The sequence below is a fragment of the Eschrichtius robustus genome, chromosome 15 (assembly GCF_028021215.1).
Source record: "Eschrichtius robustus isolate mEscRob2 chromosome 15, mEscRob2.pri, whole genome shotgun sequence".
NCBI lineage: Eukaryota > Metazoa > Chordata > Mammalia > Artiodactyla > Eschrichtiidae > Eschrichtius > Eschrichtius robustus.
This window is the reverse complement of record NC_090838.1, coordinates 85,899,269-85,917,174: the sequence shown is the minus strand read 5'-3', so window position 1 is coordinate 85,917,174 and position 17,906 is coordinate 85,899,269. Positions and strand designations below refer to the sequence as shown.

General features: G+C 51.5%; 1 protein-coding gene across 1 annotated transcript in view; it reads right to left on the bottom strand.

Annotated features, from left to right (window-relative positions):
• Positions 1-17,682, bottom strand: part of KCNIP3 (potassium voltage-gated channel interacting protein 3) — a 70,535-nt gene extending 52,853 nt beyond the window's left edge. Inside the window, exon 1 of the mRNA XM_068564285.1 lies at positions 17,508-17,682. Within this exon, the coding sequence (XP_068420386.1) occupies positions 17,508-17,667 (160 nt within the window). The 5' untranslated portion in view covers positions 17,668-17,682. The remainder of the gene's footprint in view (positions 1-17,507) is intronic.
• Positions 17,683-17,906: the final 224 nt, after the last annotated feature.

The following is a 17,906-nucleotide window of genomic DNA, read 5'->3' as shown; positions in this document are numbered from 1 at the left end:
CAAAGCCCACCTATTCTTTTTACCAGTCCCAAGGGAGAAGAGCACAGAGTGCTGGTTTCCAATCCCAGGGAAGGATTCTAAACACTTTTGCCCACTGCATCTTCTTCTATTGGCGTCTCCAAGGAAAACAACACAGTCAAGTACTGGATGGAACGCTTTACTTACATAGAGAATAGACCAAGCAAGATAGATTCTGATAATGGAGACTGGTTCCCCATGGCCAGCAGGTCTCTCCTGGCAGCTGACACAGGGCAACTGACCTATGAGCACTCCTCTCATGCCACAATGGAAGAACCCTGTCCCCTCCCCGCAGAGGACAGATACAACAGTGGGTCGGCCAGCTACCATAGGACGCACACGCTTTAAGCAGAGACAAAGGAATACTCAGCAGGTTAAACAAGGAGGGATATTCCCATACAAGGTGAAAAGCCCAGCACAAGCTGTGTGAGCTCTTTATCTCCTGGTAAAAAAGTGTTCTGGGTCCAAGGCCCATTCTCATGCGGCTGAGTGAAGGGGTCAAAAGACTGCATATATGAGACTGCCTTCCCAAACAATTTTCAAATAAGATAAAATACTGAAACACAAAACATGTTTATTAATAGACCCAAATATCTTTAGTCCCTCTGTAATAAGAAGCCAAAAGTAGATAAACCTATGTTCAGTAATTAATGTTTCAGTATTTTATCTCACTGTGAGGAAGAATATGCTTCTAGAAATTATGAAATGTATTGATAAGTTTGCCATTGTACAGAATGCTGGTGTAACAGATAGTCCACAATTGCTCATTTCTTGGTTTCACTAGAAATTAAGGTTTCTAAGGGTTAAGAATTCGAATCAATATATGTAATCAAAACTACAAGAAGTAATAAGAAAAATGACTCTGTATACAATAAAAGTAGGATGTGTTTTGGTAAGAAAAGGTATGGAGTGTGGAAATGCAATTTTAAGGGAAAATAGAGTTATTTTGTTTTAAAGCAGAATAACTGGTTGTTTTAGAATGAGAAATTGTATAAAATTCCTAGAGATCTGATATGTCCTGGCGTAATGTAATCATAATTCTAGTTATTATCTTAAAATGTTGTATGTCACAGAAACAATAAAAATTCCTTGTTAACTGCATTATAATGAATTCTCATCAGATATTTAGCCATGGCCACTTTTAAGTCTTTTGACATTTAAAGACAGTTATGGTTTTACTCTGATGCATTTGCAAAAGTGCTTCCTCTTCAAAGAGATTCATGGAAGGAATTCTTACAAGTACAGATTTCTGATAACTTTAAGATCATACCACTGAACTGAATCAGAATTTTCAGAACTCTGATGGAGAAACTGATGAATTCACAAAACTACTGACCCAAGGTCAAGTACTAATCAAGAATTAATTACATGGTGTCGGTGGGAACGTAAAGTCGTGTAGCCACTATGGAAAACAGTATGGAGGTTCCTCGAGTTGCCATATGATCCAGCAATCCCACTCCTGGGCATATATCTGAAGAAAACTCTAATTCAAAAAGATACATGCACCCCGATGTTCGCCGCAGCACTATTTACAATAGCCAAGACATGGAAACAACCTAAATGTCCATTGACAGATGAATGGATAAAGAAGATTGGGATATATATATATATATGAAATAGAATACTACTGAGCCATAAAAAAGAATGAAATAATGTCATTTGCAGCAATATAGATGGCCCTAGAGATTATCGTACTAAGTGAAGTAAGTCAGAAAGAGAAAGACAAATATCATATGATATTACTTATAGGTGGAATCTAAAATATGACACAAATAAATTTATCTATGAAACAGAAACAGACTCACAGACATAGAGAACAGACTTGTGTTGCCAAGAGGGAGGTGGGGTGGAGGAGGGATGGATTAGGAGTTTGGGATTAGTAGATGCAAACTATTATATATAGGATGGATAAAAAATAAGGTCCTACTGTATAGCACAGGGAACTGTATTCAATATGCTGTAGTAAACCATAATGGAAAAGAAAAGGAAAGGAATTAATTACATGAGAATGAATGAACTGATGAGGATAATTATAAATTTTATGACTTTGAAACATTGTTGATTTTTCAATGGTTTGTTTTCAGATTTAAAGAACCCCCTTTCTCCTTTCATTTAAGTAATCTATATCACAGCAATTTGGTAAAGTATACTTTTGTAAACAAAAATGGTATATATTTATCTTTTTCTCTCTACCTGATCTCTGCAGAATTCAGAAACTCTTATTGGATATTCTTATTTTTTTATGACAATGTATGTTATTTGCATAAGTTCAATAAGAATCTGTCCTCCTTGTAACAGGACAAAATTGGACAAGTCCTTGACTTGGCTTCTTAGACTAAAGAGGCTTTTAAAAATTTAATAAACTAGGGTTGAGCCAATAAAGCCCCGAGGTATCACCAAGCTTTAAATGCAATATCATATTTAAGAATAGGCATAAAATCACTATTCAAATCACTATTATTTGCTCTTATGCAAATAACCAGGCCAAATTTAATGAGACTAGACTTATTTTGAAAAGAAATTCATCTTACTGTGATTAGAGGGGTAATTGTAGAGAGAAAAATTATGTTTCTGTAGAAAACTTTAACACCCCCTTGTGGAGGTCAGATTCATTGTCTTGAGGTTCTGTTATCTACCTGTAAACTGCACTGGATCCTAAATTCTTCTAGTTTCCTCCAATATCTGGCTACAACTCTCCAAACTAATGTTTCCAATTTTCTTCCACCTTTCCGACTTAGAATCTCTGAGAACAAAAACAGTCCTTTTCCCCAAGCCCTGCAAACTACAGCTGAACGACTTGATACGAACTTCAGAGAAATCATCACACCAGCTCACGGATGGATAAACTTTGTGCCTGTTGCTGTGTGGTCCACTGAGAAAGTTCACTAGAACATCCGATGATATCACCAGAGACATTCAAACTACAAAAGATGCTTCGAGCCCAACATCTAGGAACCCAACATCCAGAAATCTTCTCGACTGGCTGTCCTCTGGACTCAGAAACTGATCTATAACCTGTTCCAACCATTATCCTTTGTTTTTCTTTTGTTTCCATAGAAACACGTCTTATTAAATACGATTGCTTGTACCATATAGGCTTAATTTTGGAAACCCACCAGCAACACTTCTTCCTGACATGAGACTCAACTGTTTCACTGAACTGACCTGCTCTCAGGACTAAGAGACTGGTTCAGTGAGACGGAGACATCTACCAACTCGAACTCTAGACTGTGAGACTTCTTGGAGAAATTTCAAAGGCAAGGAACACAGGGTAACAAACTATGCCACCCCCAAAATATGCCTCTTTGGCTTATGGGTTATTTTGAGCTGATAAAATGGTTTCAGGTAACAGAACTGCTTTAGATTATTTGCTGGCTGAACAAGCAGTCTGTGCCATAGCAATGACCTCCTGCTGTACCTGGATCAACAACTCTGGTATAGTAGAAACTCAAATACAAGAAATTAGCAAACAAGCCACTTGGTTAAAAAAGGTTGAGGCCTCTTCAGGTGCATTCTTTGATTTACTTGATACCAACTGGTTTGGTTCATGGGGACCCTGGCTAAGCAGCACACTCAGTCTCTTGGTATTATCCCCCTGACAGTCACCACCGCAGTCTCCCTGGGGGCCTATGTTCTCTTAGGGGTCTTAAATACAAGTTTGAAGCCATCAGCAGTACATCAGATGGTCTCTCTCTATATAAAAAAATAGAATACCACTCAGCCATAAAAAAGAATGAAATAATGCCTTTCGCGGCAACATAGATGGCCCTAGAGATGATCACACTAAGTGAAGTAAGTCAGAAACAGGAACAAGATGGAGAAACAGGAAGAAGATGGATGAGATGAAAAGCAAAAACAATTCTCCCATGGCCCGACATCATAACCTATGAATTTCATGATGAGATAAGTCCCCTGAGGGTGATGGAGAGTGGCAGTAATACCAAATTGTTGGTCAGTCTCTCATGCATGAGAGGATGACCAAAAGGGAGGAATTGTTAAAGTACTTAAACAAGAGGCTGTTGGACTGAGGTGCCTCTAAGGCCTTGGTAGCTTATGTAAACAAACCAAAACCTAAGCCAGAGTCAACACACTTTAATCTGAGAAAATGCAACTTATGAACAACTCATCAGAGACAGGCTCTCCCAAATAAGACAACTGCTTAAGCTATGACCAATTTCCTTGCTTTGCTTTGCTTCTGCATCTTCTCTATAAAAACCTCCCCATTAGCTCCTGTCAGTGGAACACTCCTAACCACCTTTGGTTTGGTGCTACCCAATTCAGATAAACTCTTGAGTTTTTTTTGGCCGCACCGCAGGACTTGTGGGATCTCAGTTCCCTGAACAGGGATTGAACCCAGGCCACGGCAGTGAAAGCCCAGAATCCTAACCACTAGGCCACCAGGGAACTCCCTTGAAATGTTTAGTATGTTTTTTACCTTTTACCCTTTAAGAGCTATGAGTGGCAGAGTTAAGATTCTTTGCTGTTTAAAAATTGTTTTTAAAATGTGGAAATAAAGCCCAAGAGCATTGCATGATCTTCCGGGCCCTGCTGGGCCATTGTCCAGTGCCTGCCCGGGGCATCTGACTGGCCAGGGCAGCAGAACTAAGCAGTGCAATTGATTAGGGCCCAGACATTGTACAAACTTGTAAAGCTGATAAGATGTGATGATTTCCTCTTCTCTGTGGCAGAGGATGGTGGTTTCACTGCCCTGGATCTTTCTTAGCTTCATACCTGAGCAGTAATACCTCCGTGTTCCTTTTATTTCCATCCTCTCTAAAACTCCCTGTGTTTCTTTCTCTTTTGCATCAGCTTTGTCACTCTGCTGGTTGCCTCATTAAGGACTTCAATAGAACCTGACACACGCTGTCTATTTGTAGGAGAATGATATTTTTAACACATCGAGAATGATGCTTTGACAATTCAAGCCAGCTGTGCCCAACTTTGTCTGTAACCTTGGGTCTCTGCTATCTCAATCTGGAGCCCAAGCCCGCTCTCCTGGCCCCTCCCAGCCTCTGCCCCATACCTGCCTTGTCCCTGGGAGCCCCGGGCCTGCTGCAGGGGTGCGGTGAGAGGCCCAGAAGACAGGGCTCTCCCCGTCTTGGTGTGGACTCCATGTCTCATGTCCAGGTATTAAATGTGATTTTTTCCTATTGAGTTTGGGCAGAGGTCCAAAAGCCAAGGCCAGCTCTGCAGGTCACACTAGGGGACTGAGAAACTGACTCTGTGACTCACCCCTCCTCACCCGGAGAAGAGAAAGGTTGGAGAGGCAAAGGAAGGGGATGCCTCTGGAAAGGCTGGTTGGTGTGCTGGGGTGTCACCCCTTCTCCTCCCACAGGGGGGCTTTGGTCCTCTGTCCAAGTGAGGGGCTTCTGAGAAGCCTGTGGGGATCTGGGCACGTGTCCCTGGAGTCTGGGGGATGCAGGGCCAGGTCGGTCGGACCCACACCTAGAGGAGGTCAGGGTGATGGTCATGGCTACACTGGCCAGAAGTAGCCAGGGTGATGGGAGGGACGTGGATACCCACATAGCAGCAGTCATGGAGGCAGAGGGTGTGTTTCTGCAGGGCTCCCTTGGACCCTGTAGAAGAGAGCTGGGGGCCCATCCTCCTCCAAGAAAGACTGCCTGGAGAGGGGAAGTCTCAACAGTTGGGCATGATAAACAACCACTGGGCGGTGGCCTTGGCCTGGCCCCGGCACCCAGTGGGAGCAGAGTGGAGAAAGAGAAGAGATGCTCAGAGATGCCCACGCCCTGCCCTCTTGCTCCAGCCTTAAGCCTGAAACGAGTGAGGGGGAGGGGATTCCGGGGTGAATGAAGGTCTGGAGCTCTAAGGCTTCCCTGAGTACCCGCTAACACCTGAAAGATGACCACAGGATGTGCACAGAATTTCATCTGAAGGGCCGGGAAGAGCAATTCCACAGAGCAAACTGAAAGGCTCAGAGGTGACAAAGAGCAATTCCACAGAGTAGACTGAAAGGCTCAGAGGTGACAAAGAGCCGCGCTTCCTCCAGCTTGTTTCATACGTTGATGTCAAGTATTTGTGCTTTAGCAGCCGCCCACGTCTCACCTCCCCGCTTCCTGCTCCCAGGCAGCTCCTCCCACCCTGGCCATTCTGTGAATCCCGGAACCAGCATTCCCCGGAGCTGGAAGGGGCTCAGAGGGGGACCAGCAAGCCCAGGCCTTTGTGATTGTTGTCAAATGAGGGACCTGAGGCCCGGGAGGCAGACTGCACCCTTAGGTGACACAGACCTGCAGTATCCTCCTTCCCTTTCTAGAAAGCCTGAGACAGAGGGAGCAGGAGAAAGCACCCATGAGCCTGCAGGGGTATCAGATGGGTAAAAAGGTTTAGAAAAGGTGCATAAAGCTACCAGCAGTAAAGACGCCCATGGATTGAAACTCCACTAAGCCAGGGCGCTCACTGACCCTTCCAGATGCCCTGCGGAGCAGGTGCCGTTCCCTACACCCCTGCCGGGTTGGACAGATGAGGAGGGGGCTCAGTGTGGGCAGCAGAGATGCTCCAAATCACCAGCCAGCAGGAGCACGTGGGAGTAGCTAGAAGGATCATGGCCAGAGGCTTCGAGACTCCAGGCACCTCCCTCTGCCCCTGGGCCCAGCCCCCAGGCATCTCTCTTCAAGGACCACCATCTTCAAAGTTCCATCCTCCCCCAAAATGACAGCCTGGAGAGGGGAATTCTCAGCAGCTGGGAGGCAGGGCTTAGAGGCATGATGAGCAGAGACGGGATTTCCCTTCTTTTGAAAAGCCCAGGGTGACCCTGGGCTCCCATTCCCAGCAGCAGCAGGGGTCCAAGTGCCCCCCAGAGGTCCCTGAGGTTGCCCCTCTGCCTTAGACTCACATTCCCATCTCAGCTCCCTCTGCAAACCTTCACTGTATCAGAATCCTGTCTTCTGATTCCTAGAGATTTATTATTGCTTGTGAGGGTTTTAAACCATTATTATTCGACCGATTTTGAGATGATTGATTATACGCTCAATTTTTAATTTTGATCCTTCTTAAAATAGCATTCATTAATTTGACAAGTATTTGGGGCCTGTGCTAGGCAAGCACCAAGCTCTGTGCTAGGCTCTCGGGACAGGGCAGGGAACAAGATGGGGGACCCGCCCCTGGAGAGGGGACAAAGGTCAGGTTTTCCAGCCCAGCCCGGCTTGGCCTCGGCCCTTTGTCCCTCAGTGTCCACGAGCAGCTTTCAGCTTTGGCTAAAAAGCCAACATGTCACATGTCTACACTGCCTCATCTTTATGTTTTAGAGATTCAATTTGATTTCTCTTTAGGGAATCATGTGATTTCTTTAGCTTCCTTCACATCCCTCCAATAACAGGATAGAACGAAAGGACACACAAGACCCAAGCTGCTGAGGGTCCCTCCTTCCAGGGTCTGAAGCTCCTGACACCACCCCTTCCTGGGGCATCCTGCCAAGGAAACTGCAGGGCCCCAGACGCAGGAGCCCCTCTCCCTGTGCCTGGTCTGCATGGTCCGCATGGCCCAGCCTGGGATGAGGTCCTGCTCCGCCCTTGAGCACCTGGCTCGGGGTGGGGCAGGCAGGGAAGCAGAGGGGCAGTGGGACCCACCCAGCCTGCTTGGAATCACTCCCACTCAGGGCTCCTCCGCAGGCCTGAGTCTGAGAGCACAGGCTCCAGGGGAGCCCCCCGCTGCGTCCCTGCTAGAAATTCCACGTTGGTGGGTTTTATAGATTCTGAAAGATGGCTATCACTGATTGAGCACTTTCTAGACACAGGCCTTTCTACATGCTTGCTTGTTTTATTTAATCCTTGCTACAGATGTCATATCTGTCTTTGCTGAGGGAGGAGAGGGGTCCCTAGTGAGGGAGGGAAGAGGGGAGAGGACCCCCAGCCCGAGAGCCGCCAGCTCCCTCCCAGCCTATGCTCGCTGTGCCTGAGTCGGTGCGCCCTGGAGAAGGAAGACCCCTTCCCACCTGCTTGCCCTCCGCAGACCCACGGGTGCGGGAGCCTCGGCTTGGCACTCGCTGCCCACCGGTCACAGCGCAGGACTGTAAAGCTGGGCGTCCCTTCCAGTCCTGCTCCCAGGACCGCTGTCCCCCACCACCCCTGCCCCATTCAAGGTGGGCACAGTTTTAAACCTCAAGCCTGCCCCTTCCTGCCCCCTTGTCCCCAGTCCTGCCAGAGCAGTCCTCTCCTCGAGCCAGCTCCCCAGAGATGAAGCAGAAGGAGAAGCTGATGACGTTGCCCAGGTGTCTCTTGCAGCCGTGCTGGCACACCTGCAGCCTCAGGGCAGCGCCCTGGGCCGGGCCAGGGGCCTCGCCGCGCCCCGCCCTCGCCAGGCCTGGCCCAGGGGCCCTTCTCCTGCCCTCGCTCTGCCCAACCAGCCACAGTACTGGCCCCCCCAGCCTGCTCTGTGCCTCCTCTGCCTGCGTCTCCCCAGCCTGGCACTCAGTCTTTCCTCTAGAACTCTCTCTCTCTCCCGCCTCTGGTCTGTCGCTCAGTCTCAGTACCAGTCCTGTGGGTCTCAGCCTGTCCCTCCGTGTCTCGGCCTCTCTGGCCTGTCCTTCTCTCCTCCGAGCTCTGTCCCTGCCCTCTGCCCTCTCTCGGCCTTTCCCAGGGCTGCCTGCCGCTCAGCCCAGCCCAGAGCCCCCGGGAGCCGGCCGATGCCCGGCCGGGGTCAGCCCTGCTCCTGCCCCAGGGCCGGCCCCTCCCCTGGCTCCTCGGGACCCCGGTGCTCACTCTCCCTGGAGGCAGAAGGGATCCTGCAGCTTCCTGGGCTGGGAGGGCATGAGGGCGGGGGTGGGCACTACTCCTGAGCTCCCAGCAGCAATGGGGGAGGTGCCACTGGTGTGATTTTTGGCTGAGGGTGTGATCTCACTGCAAAGGGGCCTCATCCAGGTCCTGGGGCTTCTGTGCAGCCAGAAAGGGAACAGCCCTGCTCCCATCCACCCCCTGCCCAGGAGGCTCAGGGGCCAGGGACCCTGGGCAGAGCTGGGGGATGAGTGGGGCCTTGGCCTTCGGCTAGCTCTTCACCTCTGCCCTCTGCTCACTGACCCCAGCCCCCAGCCCTGCGGGTGCCTCTGTGGAGTGGAGAAAGGGGAGATGGGAAGGGATCCCTGTGTTGAGGGGGATAAGGAAAAACCAAGGATGTGACTGGAGCAGGCGTTGCTGAAGACCCACAACCCACATTCTCGGAGCACCTGGTGTGCGCAGGCAGCTCGCTGAGGCCCTTCTGGGCATCAAAACAACCCCATGAGCTACGTAAGTGTGGTGGAGACCAGCACTGCAGCATTCTCCTCTGCTCTTTCACCTACAGAATTCAGATTTCTTTGGGGGTGGAAATGTGCCCAGCTTGAAAAAGAACGCCATCCCCCGCCTTCCTTGCAGTCAGGGTGGCTCAGTTCTAGCCAGTAAAATGTAAGCATAAATCTTCCAGAGATTTCTGTGAGAGTGTTGCTTTCCTGATGTAGGCATTACCACTTCCTCCTTTCCCCTGATTTCTCCTTTCTCTTGTCGGGAACAAAGCCATGATGGCTGGAGCCAGAGCAACAACTTTGCAACTGTGAGGGAAGAAGCAAAAAACCCCAAAGACCTTGACTCTGATATCCCCAAGCTGCTAAATCAGTGCCAGCCACTGCCTAGCCCAGATTTCTCAGATAGGAGATACATACCTCTGTCTAAATTAAGCTACTGTTGTGTGGGGTTTCTGTTGGCACGCAAGTAAAAACATTCCTTCCAAAGTGAAAGACCAACTGTTGTACCTTGCACTCCTAGCCAGTGAAAGGACGTACACAAGGGGCTTCTTGTGTACCACAGGTGCTGTACTGCTCCAGACTGTTTCCAAGCACAAGCAAAGGCTGTGCAGCAGGTCCAGGCTGCGTACAAGCAGCTCTCCCCTTGGGCCTGATGACCCAGCACATTCAGTGGCGCACGGTGTGTCTGTGGAAAGTTAGGGTGCTCTGCAGGGCCCAGGGTAGGCCTCGATAGGAGCCTCTGCTTTTGAGCAAAGCCATGCTTTCTTTGGCAAAAATCTCTTCTTCTTTTGACACTACTTCTGGCTCACTCCTGGGCCCTCGGGGAGACGGAAGGCCTGACTGTGGGTCACCAGGTGACCCTGAGACCTGAGCTGCCTATCAGGAACTGAGTGTCCACCTCTCCCCTAGCTCTAAAGGGGCATGCACAGCACGCCACCATCACACACAGGTGCTATGTATAAGCTCAGGGTCGGGGGTCTAGAAGGCTCAGGTAGGTGTCTGCTCATACATGGGGCTCAGACCCCCATGGTAACAGCTGCATCGCCACCTTCTCCTCAACCCACACCTGTGGCCTCATGGGGAGTCCCTGAGACCGTTTGAGGAGGAAAAGCACGTGTATGTAATTTATAGACAGAGCTGCAAGAAATGCTGGCACCAACTCAAAGTTGACCTGGCAGCCCACTCAGAGGGGAAGGGCAGTGGAGAAGGGAAATCTTCCTGGTGGGCAGAACGCTGAGTCCATCTGCTTGCTCACATTGTCTGGAAGGAGGGGTGGCCTGAGGTACAGATTGACATTGACTCAGGGGTGGGTACTAAGCATGCGTTCAGGGGTCAAGGAGGTGGAGGGAAGAAGACTGGAGGAGTGGTGACTAGGAGGTGCGAGGATGTCACAGCCCTTTGTGGATGTTGTCCAAAGGGCAACCAGGCCTGAGGAGGCGCTGAGCGTCTGGTGGACGAGATGGCCTGTCCGTGCACATCAGTCAGCCCGTATTCCTGGCCATGAACAAAGGGCCATGGGGGACTAAGATTACTCATGGGTCCAAGAAATGAACTTCCCCTCACCAGGCTGATCTGGCTACAGCTGTTGTCGGGTGCCCAGCCTGCCAGCAGGGTGACAAGCCAGCCACCAGGTGGCAGGTCAGCTCCACCCTGGCAGGGACCATCATTCACTCTTTCTGGAATTGACATTCATTCTGAATACAGACCTCGCTTTCTGCCCACCTTGCTTCTGCCAACAACACCGCCCATCACTGTGTCCCACGCATCATTGTTACTGACCCAAAGACTGATTTTACAGCAAAGAATTGTGGCCAAAGGCCAGTGCTTACAAGACCCACGGGCCTCCCCCTATTCCCCACGCCCAGACGCGGTTGGACTTCAGAACCGTGAAAGAGCCCACTGTACACTGGTCCCACTGCCAGTTGTGAGATTCAGGCGCTGTCCTGGATGTGCCACCGCATATGCTGTTCCTCCTCCAGCCAGGAGAATGGGTCCAGAACCAAGGGAAGCACCAGCCCCTAACCACACACTTGCAGCATTTTTGCTTCTCATCTCCAATACTTTGGGCTCTGGATAAGAGGTTTTAGATCCCTAAAGAAGAATGCTGGGACTTCCCTGGCGGTCCAGTGGTTAAGACTCTGCGCTCCCAATGCAGGCAGCGTGGGTTCAATCCCTGGTCAGGGAACTAAGATCCCGCATGCTGCACTGCGAAGGAGGAGGAGGAGGGGGGGAGGGGGAGGGGGAGGGGGAGGGGGGAGGGGGAGGAGGAGGAGGAGGAGGAGGAGACAAGAAGAAGAAGGAGAAGGAGAAGCAGAGGAGGAGGAGGAGGGGGAGGGGGAAGGGGAGGGGGAGGGGGAGGAGGAGGAGGAGGAGGAGGAGGAGGAGGAGGAGGAGAAGGAGAAGGAGAAGGAGAAGGAGAAGAAGAAGAAGAAGAAGAATGTTTCCCCAAAGGGGAGACACCAGTGCATCTGCTGAACTGGAAGCTGAGACTGTCACCTGGCCATGTGGGGCTCCTCACACCACTCAGGCCAACTGACATGAAAGGGCGTTGGCTGGGATGAATGATGCTGATTATCCAGGGGAGAAGGTGTTACCCCTACATGGGGTGGAGGATGGGAACTATATCTCAGACCTAGTGAATTCACCACGCAACCTATTCATATTGCCAGATACAGGGATCAAAGTTGGGGGCGGGGGGTGGAGTTATAGGTAGGATGACCAAGGGCTCAGATCCCTCAAGAATGAGAGTTTGGATCACTCCACCATGGGTTGGTTCTTAGCTGAGGGCCCTGTGGTGGATTAAAATGGCCACAGATTTCATACCGCAATTCCACGGAAAGGTAGCCTATTTCCCCTCCACTAGGCTGAGCCTATGATTGTTTTGACCAATAGCATGCAGCAGAAGTGATGCTGTGTGAGTTCTAGAGCCTCGGCCTCAAGAACTCTCTGCCTTACTTATTGGAACACCCCTTCCTGGAAGTCAGCCGTCTTGTACCTGAGTCCACCATGCTGTGAGGATGCTCAAGCAGCCATGTGGAGAAAGACAGGCACTGAGGCACCAGACGTGTGGGTGGAAGCTTCCTGAACCTCCCAGCCCAGCCCAGTCACCAGCTAAGCAAAGGCAAGTGAGTAATCGCAACTGATGCCATGTGGAGTAGAAGAACCATCCGGGGGGAAGGTAGGGGGGCCCACCCAAATGCCTGACCCACAGAATTGGGAGAAAAAAATGGTGGTTGTTTTAAGCCACTACATTTGGGGGTATTTTGTTAGGTAACAAAAGGTAACTGAAGCATCTCTCCTTCACACTGGGGGGCCTGAACTCTCCAGAGAAATCCTCTTCACAAATCATCTTCCCTCCAGGCTCTAACCATTCAACTTTCTGTACTTTTGATAAGGGTAAAAGCTTCAAAAGCTATACACAGTTTTCAGATAAATCCTTGAAAATTTGTACCTGATCTGGCATCTCACTTTGAAACATGATGTTGAGTATATCTTGGTGCTTCAAACACATTAAAATTCTGTTAGGGACTTCCCTGGTGGTCCAGTGGTAAAGAATCCGCCTTCCAATGCAGGGGACACGGGTTCGATCCCTGGTCGGGGAGCTAAGATCCCACGTGCCTCGGGGCAACTAAGCCCACGTGCCACAAGCACCTCAATGAGAGAGCTCACGTGCCACAAACTACAGAGCCCATGCGCCACAACTAGAGAGAGAAAACCCTCACGCCACACCTAGAGAGAAGCACGAGCGCCACAACGAAAGATCCCACATGCCTCAACGGAGATCCCGCGTGCCACAACTAAGACCCAACACAGCCGAATAAATAAATAAAATTTTTTTTAAATTAAAAAAAAATCTGTTAGTATGTAGTTATATATCCTTATGTATTATAGACAAGCTAATTTACCTTTTCATCCCTGTACCTTTCTACTACCACTCTTTTTTTTTTTAACATCTTTATTGGAGTATAATTGCTTTACAATGTTGTGTTAGTTTCTGCTGTATAACAAAGTGAATCAGCTATACGTATACATATATCCCCATATCCCCTCCCTCTGTGTCTCCCTCCCACCCTCCCTATCCCACCCCTCTAGGTGGTCACAAAGCACGGAGCTGATCTCCCTGTGCTATGCGGCTGCTTCCCACTAGCTATCTATTTCACATTTGGTACCTACTACCACTCTTTTCTCATGCGTGCTGGTGGTGGTGGTGGTGACTTTATGATTTTACATGGGGGTGACAAAACCCCAGGAGAGATGAGTATCTCCCAGAGGTGGATGCAGTGGCTGAGAATCTGGGTCTCCACTTTGGGGGAAGGGGCAGGAATGTGTCCCTTTGTGTGGGGAATGGTCACACCGTGTCACACAGGAGCATGTGGCTGCAGCTCCGGCGTCCCTACCGGAATGCGCTGGGACATGGGGCGTTTCCCATAGCGGCAGGCAGGGCCCTGGCCTTGTCACATCCAGGCCTCCTTCTCTGGCTCTGTAGAGTTTCTGCAGACTTCCCAACAGCCGAGAGTAAATGCCTCTCTGCTTAAACCAGCCAGCCTGGATTCAGGCGTCTGCCACAAAGACCCCAGGTTACTCTGTGGGTGACATTATTATTCCAGGCTTACAGTTAAAGGCACCCAGTCCCACTGTCCTCGTGGGAGCCAGACTTGAGAAGCGGGTCTGTCCGCTTGGTGGCTCAGCTGTGCCCCTGGAGAGGGGGCCTGCCATTCTGATAGGAAGGACTTTCAGGTGCCGGGGAGATAAGCAGAGCAGCGCAGAGTGCCAGCCTCTGGGTCACTGAGGATGGCCTCCCAGTGTTGGGGAGGGATGCACTTCTGGAGGCCACGCCAACGGCTCTGAGCTGCCCGGTCCCGGGCCCACCCATCTTAAAGGCCACCACTGCTGACTGGCTCCCGACTCCGTGTTGGGGCTTTTACAGCCCAGGGGTGACCCCCAGGGCGCAGCAGCAGCAGCTGGCCCGGCCCCCTGTCCTCGTGCCACCCGGTCCCTGAGTCCCGCCCACTCCTTGCCGAGTTGCTGAGGCTCAGGACAGCCTCGTGTTCCACTGGGCCACGCTCCTTGCCTCCTGCTCCAAGATGTCCCAGAAATCTGTGGCTCAGGCCGCTTCTGCTGAATGGAAACCACCCCTACCGCCAACAAGGGTGCAGTGTCCCGGCTACCTGCCCGCCTTCCGCAGGCGCCAGCCCAGGACACCCAGCTGGGCCAGGCTGAGCGCGGGGACAGAGCTACACTGAATGGTGCGATTGTCCTCTGCACCCAGAGCCCCAGGAGGCTCCTGAAGGAGCAGAGGCACCTCGTCTGCGCACAGCTCATCATTTCACGAGCACACGGAGCCCTTGGTGTGAGCAAGGTGTCCTCAAGGGATGTGATGGGACTGCAGAGCCGAGGCCCGGGAGCAATGCTCAGTGGAGAGAGGGGTGCACTGGGGTCCCGGCTCCTCTGCCCGGGAGGGCGGCTGCTGCCTCCGCAGACCCCGAGCCCCGCCTTCCCGCAGCTCCCGAGAGAAAAGTCAGGGAAGACACACATCAGGGTGGGCGCCCTGCCCGCAGCACATGGAAGACGCTCCAGGTCAGAGACCTCGCTCACCCTTGACCCGTGGGACCCGCTGACTCGTGTGACCTTCCTGAGAGTCGGTCTGCTCTTTTAGTAAAACAGAGTGACCCTCCGTGCCAGCCTCACACAACTAAGGATCGCGTTTTCCGTGTTCCACATGGCCTGGCAGGGTGTCTGGTAAACATGTCACCAGGGGAATGGGCAGGGCTGGGCAGAGCCCTTGGTGGTGTCCTGGGCCCTGCACCCCTTCCCCGCCCCAACTGCTGCATGGCCGTGACCAGCCATTCAGCAAAGGCTTCCACACGGCTCTAGAAGGAGCTGACGGGAATAGACGCTGCCATCTAGGAGCCCACCGAGCTCAAGGTGGGACCTGTGGGCGTGGTCCCCTCGGCCCCGTTTCCTCTCGTTGTGACCCCAGACACACCCAGCCTGCCCCCTGGGCTTGCTCTTCCCCGTGTCCACGCACGCTCAGGTGTGCAAAAGGCCTCAGCAAGGGGGGCACACCACACCCCAGCCCCATCCTGAAGACCACCGTGTGCCAGATGTTTCTGCTGGAAGTTGGAAGCTGGAGCCAGGGCTCAGCAGGAGAGAGGCCTGGGAGTGGGGTGGGTGCTGGATGCCGAGGACAGGGGAGGGAGAGACAGACACTGGGGTCACGGAGGGGCTGCAGGATCCACAGGAGGAAAAGGAGGAGCCTGAGCTGCTGCCAGGCAGACCCTGGAGATGCAGGCCAGTAAGAATTTGAGCCTCGAATGAATGGAGAAAGAAGACGTGATGTACATATATATGCAATGGAATACTACTCAGCCAAAACAAAGAACGAAATGATGCCATTTGCAGCAACATGGATGGACCTGGAGATTATCGTACTAAGTGAAGTAAGTCAGACAAAGACAAATACCATGTGATGTCACTTATATGTGGAATCTAAAATACGACACAAATGAACTTATCTACAAAACAGAAAGAGAATCACAGACATAGAGAACAGCCTTGTGGTTGCCAAGGGGGGAGGTGGGGTGGAGGAGGGAAGGGATTGGGAGTTTGGGATTAGCAGATGGAAACTAGTATATATAGAATGGATAAACAAGGTCCTACTGTAGAGCACAGGGAACTCCTGTGATAAACCATAATGGAAAGAATATGAAAAAGAATATATATATGTATAACTGAGTCACTTTGCTGTACAGCAGAAATTAACACAACATGGTAAATCAACTATACTTCAATAAAATTGGTGGTGGTGTGATGAATTGGGCAATTGGGATTGACATGTATACACTGATGTGTATAAAATTGATGACTAATAAGAACCTGTATAAAAATAAATAAATAAATAAATAAAATAAAATTCTTCAGATCGTAAATCTAAAAAAAAAAAAAAAAAAAGAATCTGAGCCGAGGCTGGGTCCATCAGAGCAGACCCGAGCCCGTCGGGCGCACAAGGCCGGCCACACGAGGGCGCCACGGCTCACCTCTGCTCCCTGTTCCTACCCTAGTGGAAAACAATTGCTTTTACTCTGCTGCAGAAAAACAGCCCTGTGAAGATGTGAGCTTCCCAGTTAAGCTGTTTGTATGAAATTGTAGTAACCTCATGTTTCTGCGTCGTCCCAAGAAGCTGGAGAGAGAGAGCGCACATGGACCCCACACGTGTATTCACAGGCCCCAGGGCCTCCATGGAGGCTGTTCTGGGGACGGAACGGTCAGAAAAGGGTGACGAAGCAGTACAGGTGTCAGGGGCTCAGGGAAGCAGAAGGGAGGGAACTGGAATCATGCTGGGAGCGCCCTAGAGTGGGTGTGCAGGTAAAGGACAGGGGCCTGGCCTGCACACACTGCTGGCCCCACCCCCATCAAGCCTGGGAGGCTGGGGCCATGAATATACCCATTCTCCAGGCAAGGGGACTGAGGCTCCCTGGAAAACACAGTGTCTGAGACAACGAACAAGACACAGCTGTCAGGATCCAAGTCTGCACCTTTTCCTTAAAGTCAAAGAGGCAGGGTCTCATGCACGCCTATGTGTGTGGTCACAGGAGTGTGCATGGTGTGTGTGTCTGTGCGGCGCGCACACCTGTGTGTGATGTGTGTGCACCCACATGTGCTTGGTGGGTGGTGCACAGGTGTGAGTGTGTGGTATGTGTGTGAGAGTACAGGGGTTGCATGAGGTCCCCTCTGCATCTCTTACTGCATCACAGACGCCAAATATCGCCAACAGCAAGTGCCGGCCAGCCATTTCTGCCACAAACTCCCAGAACGCAGCAAGAGGTAAAGAGCCAGCCCCAGCCCCTGGGCTGCACTGGGCAGGACCGAGGAGGGGCTGAAGCCCGGGCCTTCTCCTCACCAGGCCCCTGTACGTATTAGCACCCTGCAGGTGAGTATCAGCCCCCCTTTTCACAGAGGACTTAGGAAGGAAGACTGTGTCACCCAAGGTCACCCGGCCGGCGAGGCTCTGAAGCCCCGCTCCATCCTCCCAGCTGGGAAAATTCCAGCATGGTCCTAACGATCTGTCCCCACCTCCCTGGGTCCCGCCTTGAGGTCAGCACCCTGCGTGCAGCAGGCACCGATGAATGGGAACAGGCGTGAATGAATAGAAACATGTCCCCGCAGAGGCAGAGGTGGTGTGGCCCAGGCTGGGGTCCCAGGGTAGGTCTCTGCGCTCAGAACAGACCCCCACCTTCTTCCCAGCCAGCCCAACCCCTACCTGAGCCCTGCGGGGCTGTGCTGGACAGGATCCACTTCACCAGGCAGCACCGCATCAGTGCCTGGCGGGTGAGCCTCGGCCGCTGCCACTTAACGCCCTCCTTCTTGCTCAGCGGTGTGCGCCCGGGGTCCCCCAGGAGACTGCCGTCTGACACCTTCATCACCTCCTGCAGCAGGAACAGGCAGAGTGGCCCTGAGGCCTTGCTCCCCAAGGGGACCGCCAGATCGTCCCCAGGCCAGCCCTGAGGCCGTCCTTCACTCCACCCAGGGTCTTGCCTTTCAGGGATGCATGCCAGGAGCCCGCAGTCCCGCTGCTGCCCCCGCCCCTGGTCATCTCCTGCCTGATTTCTTAGCAGCCCCACTCTCTCTCCAAGAGCCCTTGGTCACTGCGTGGCGAGGC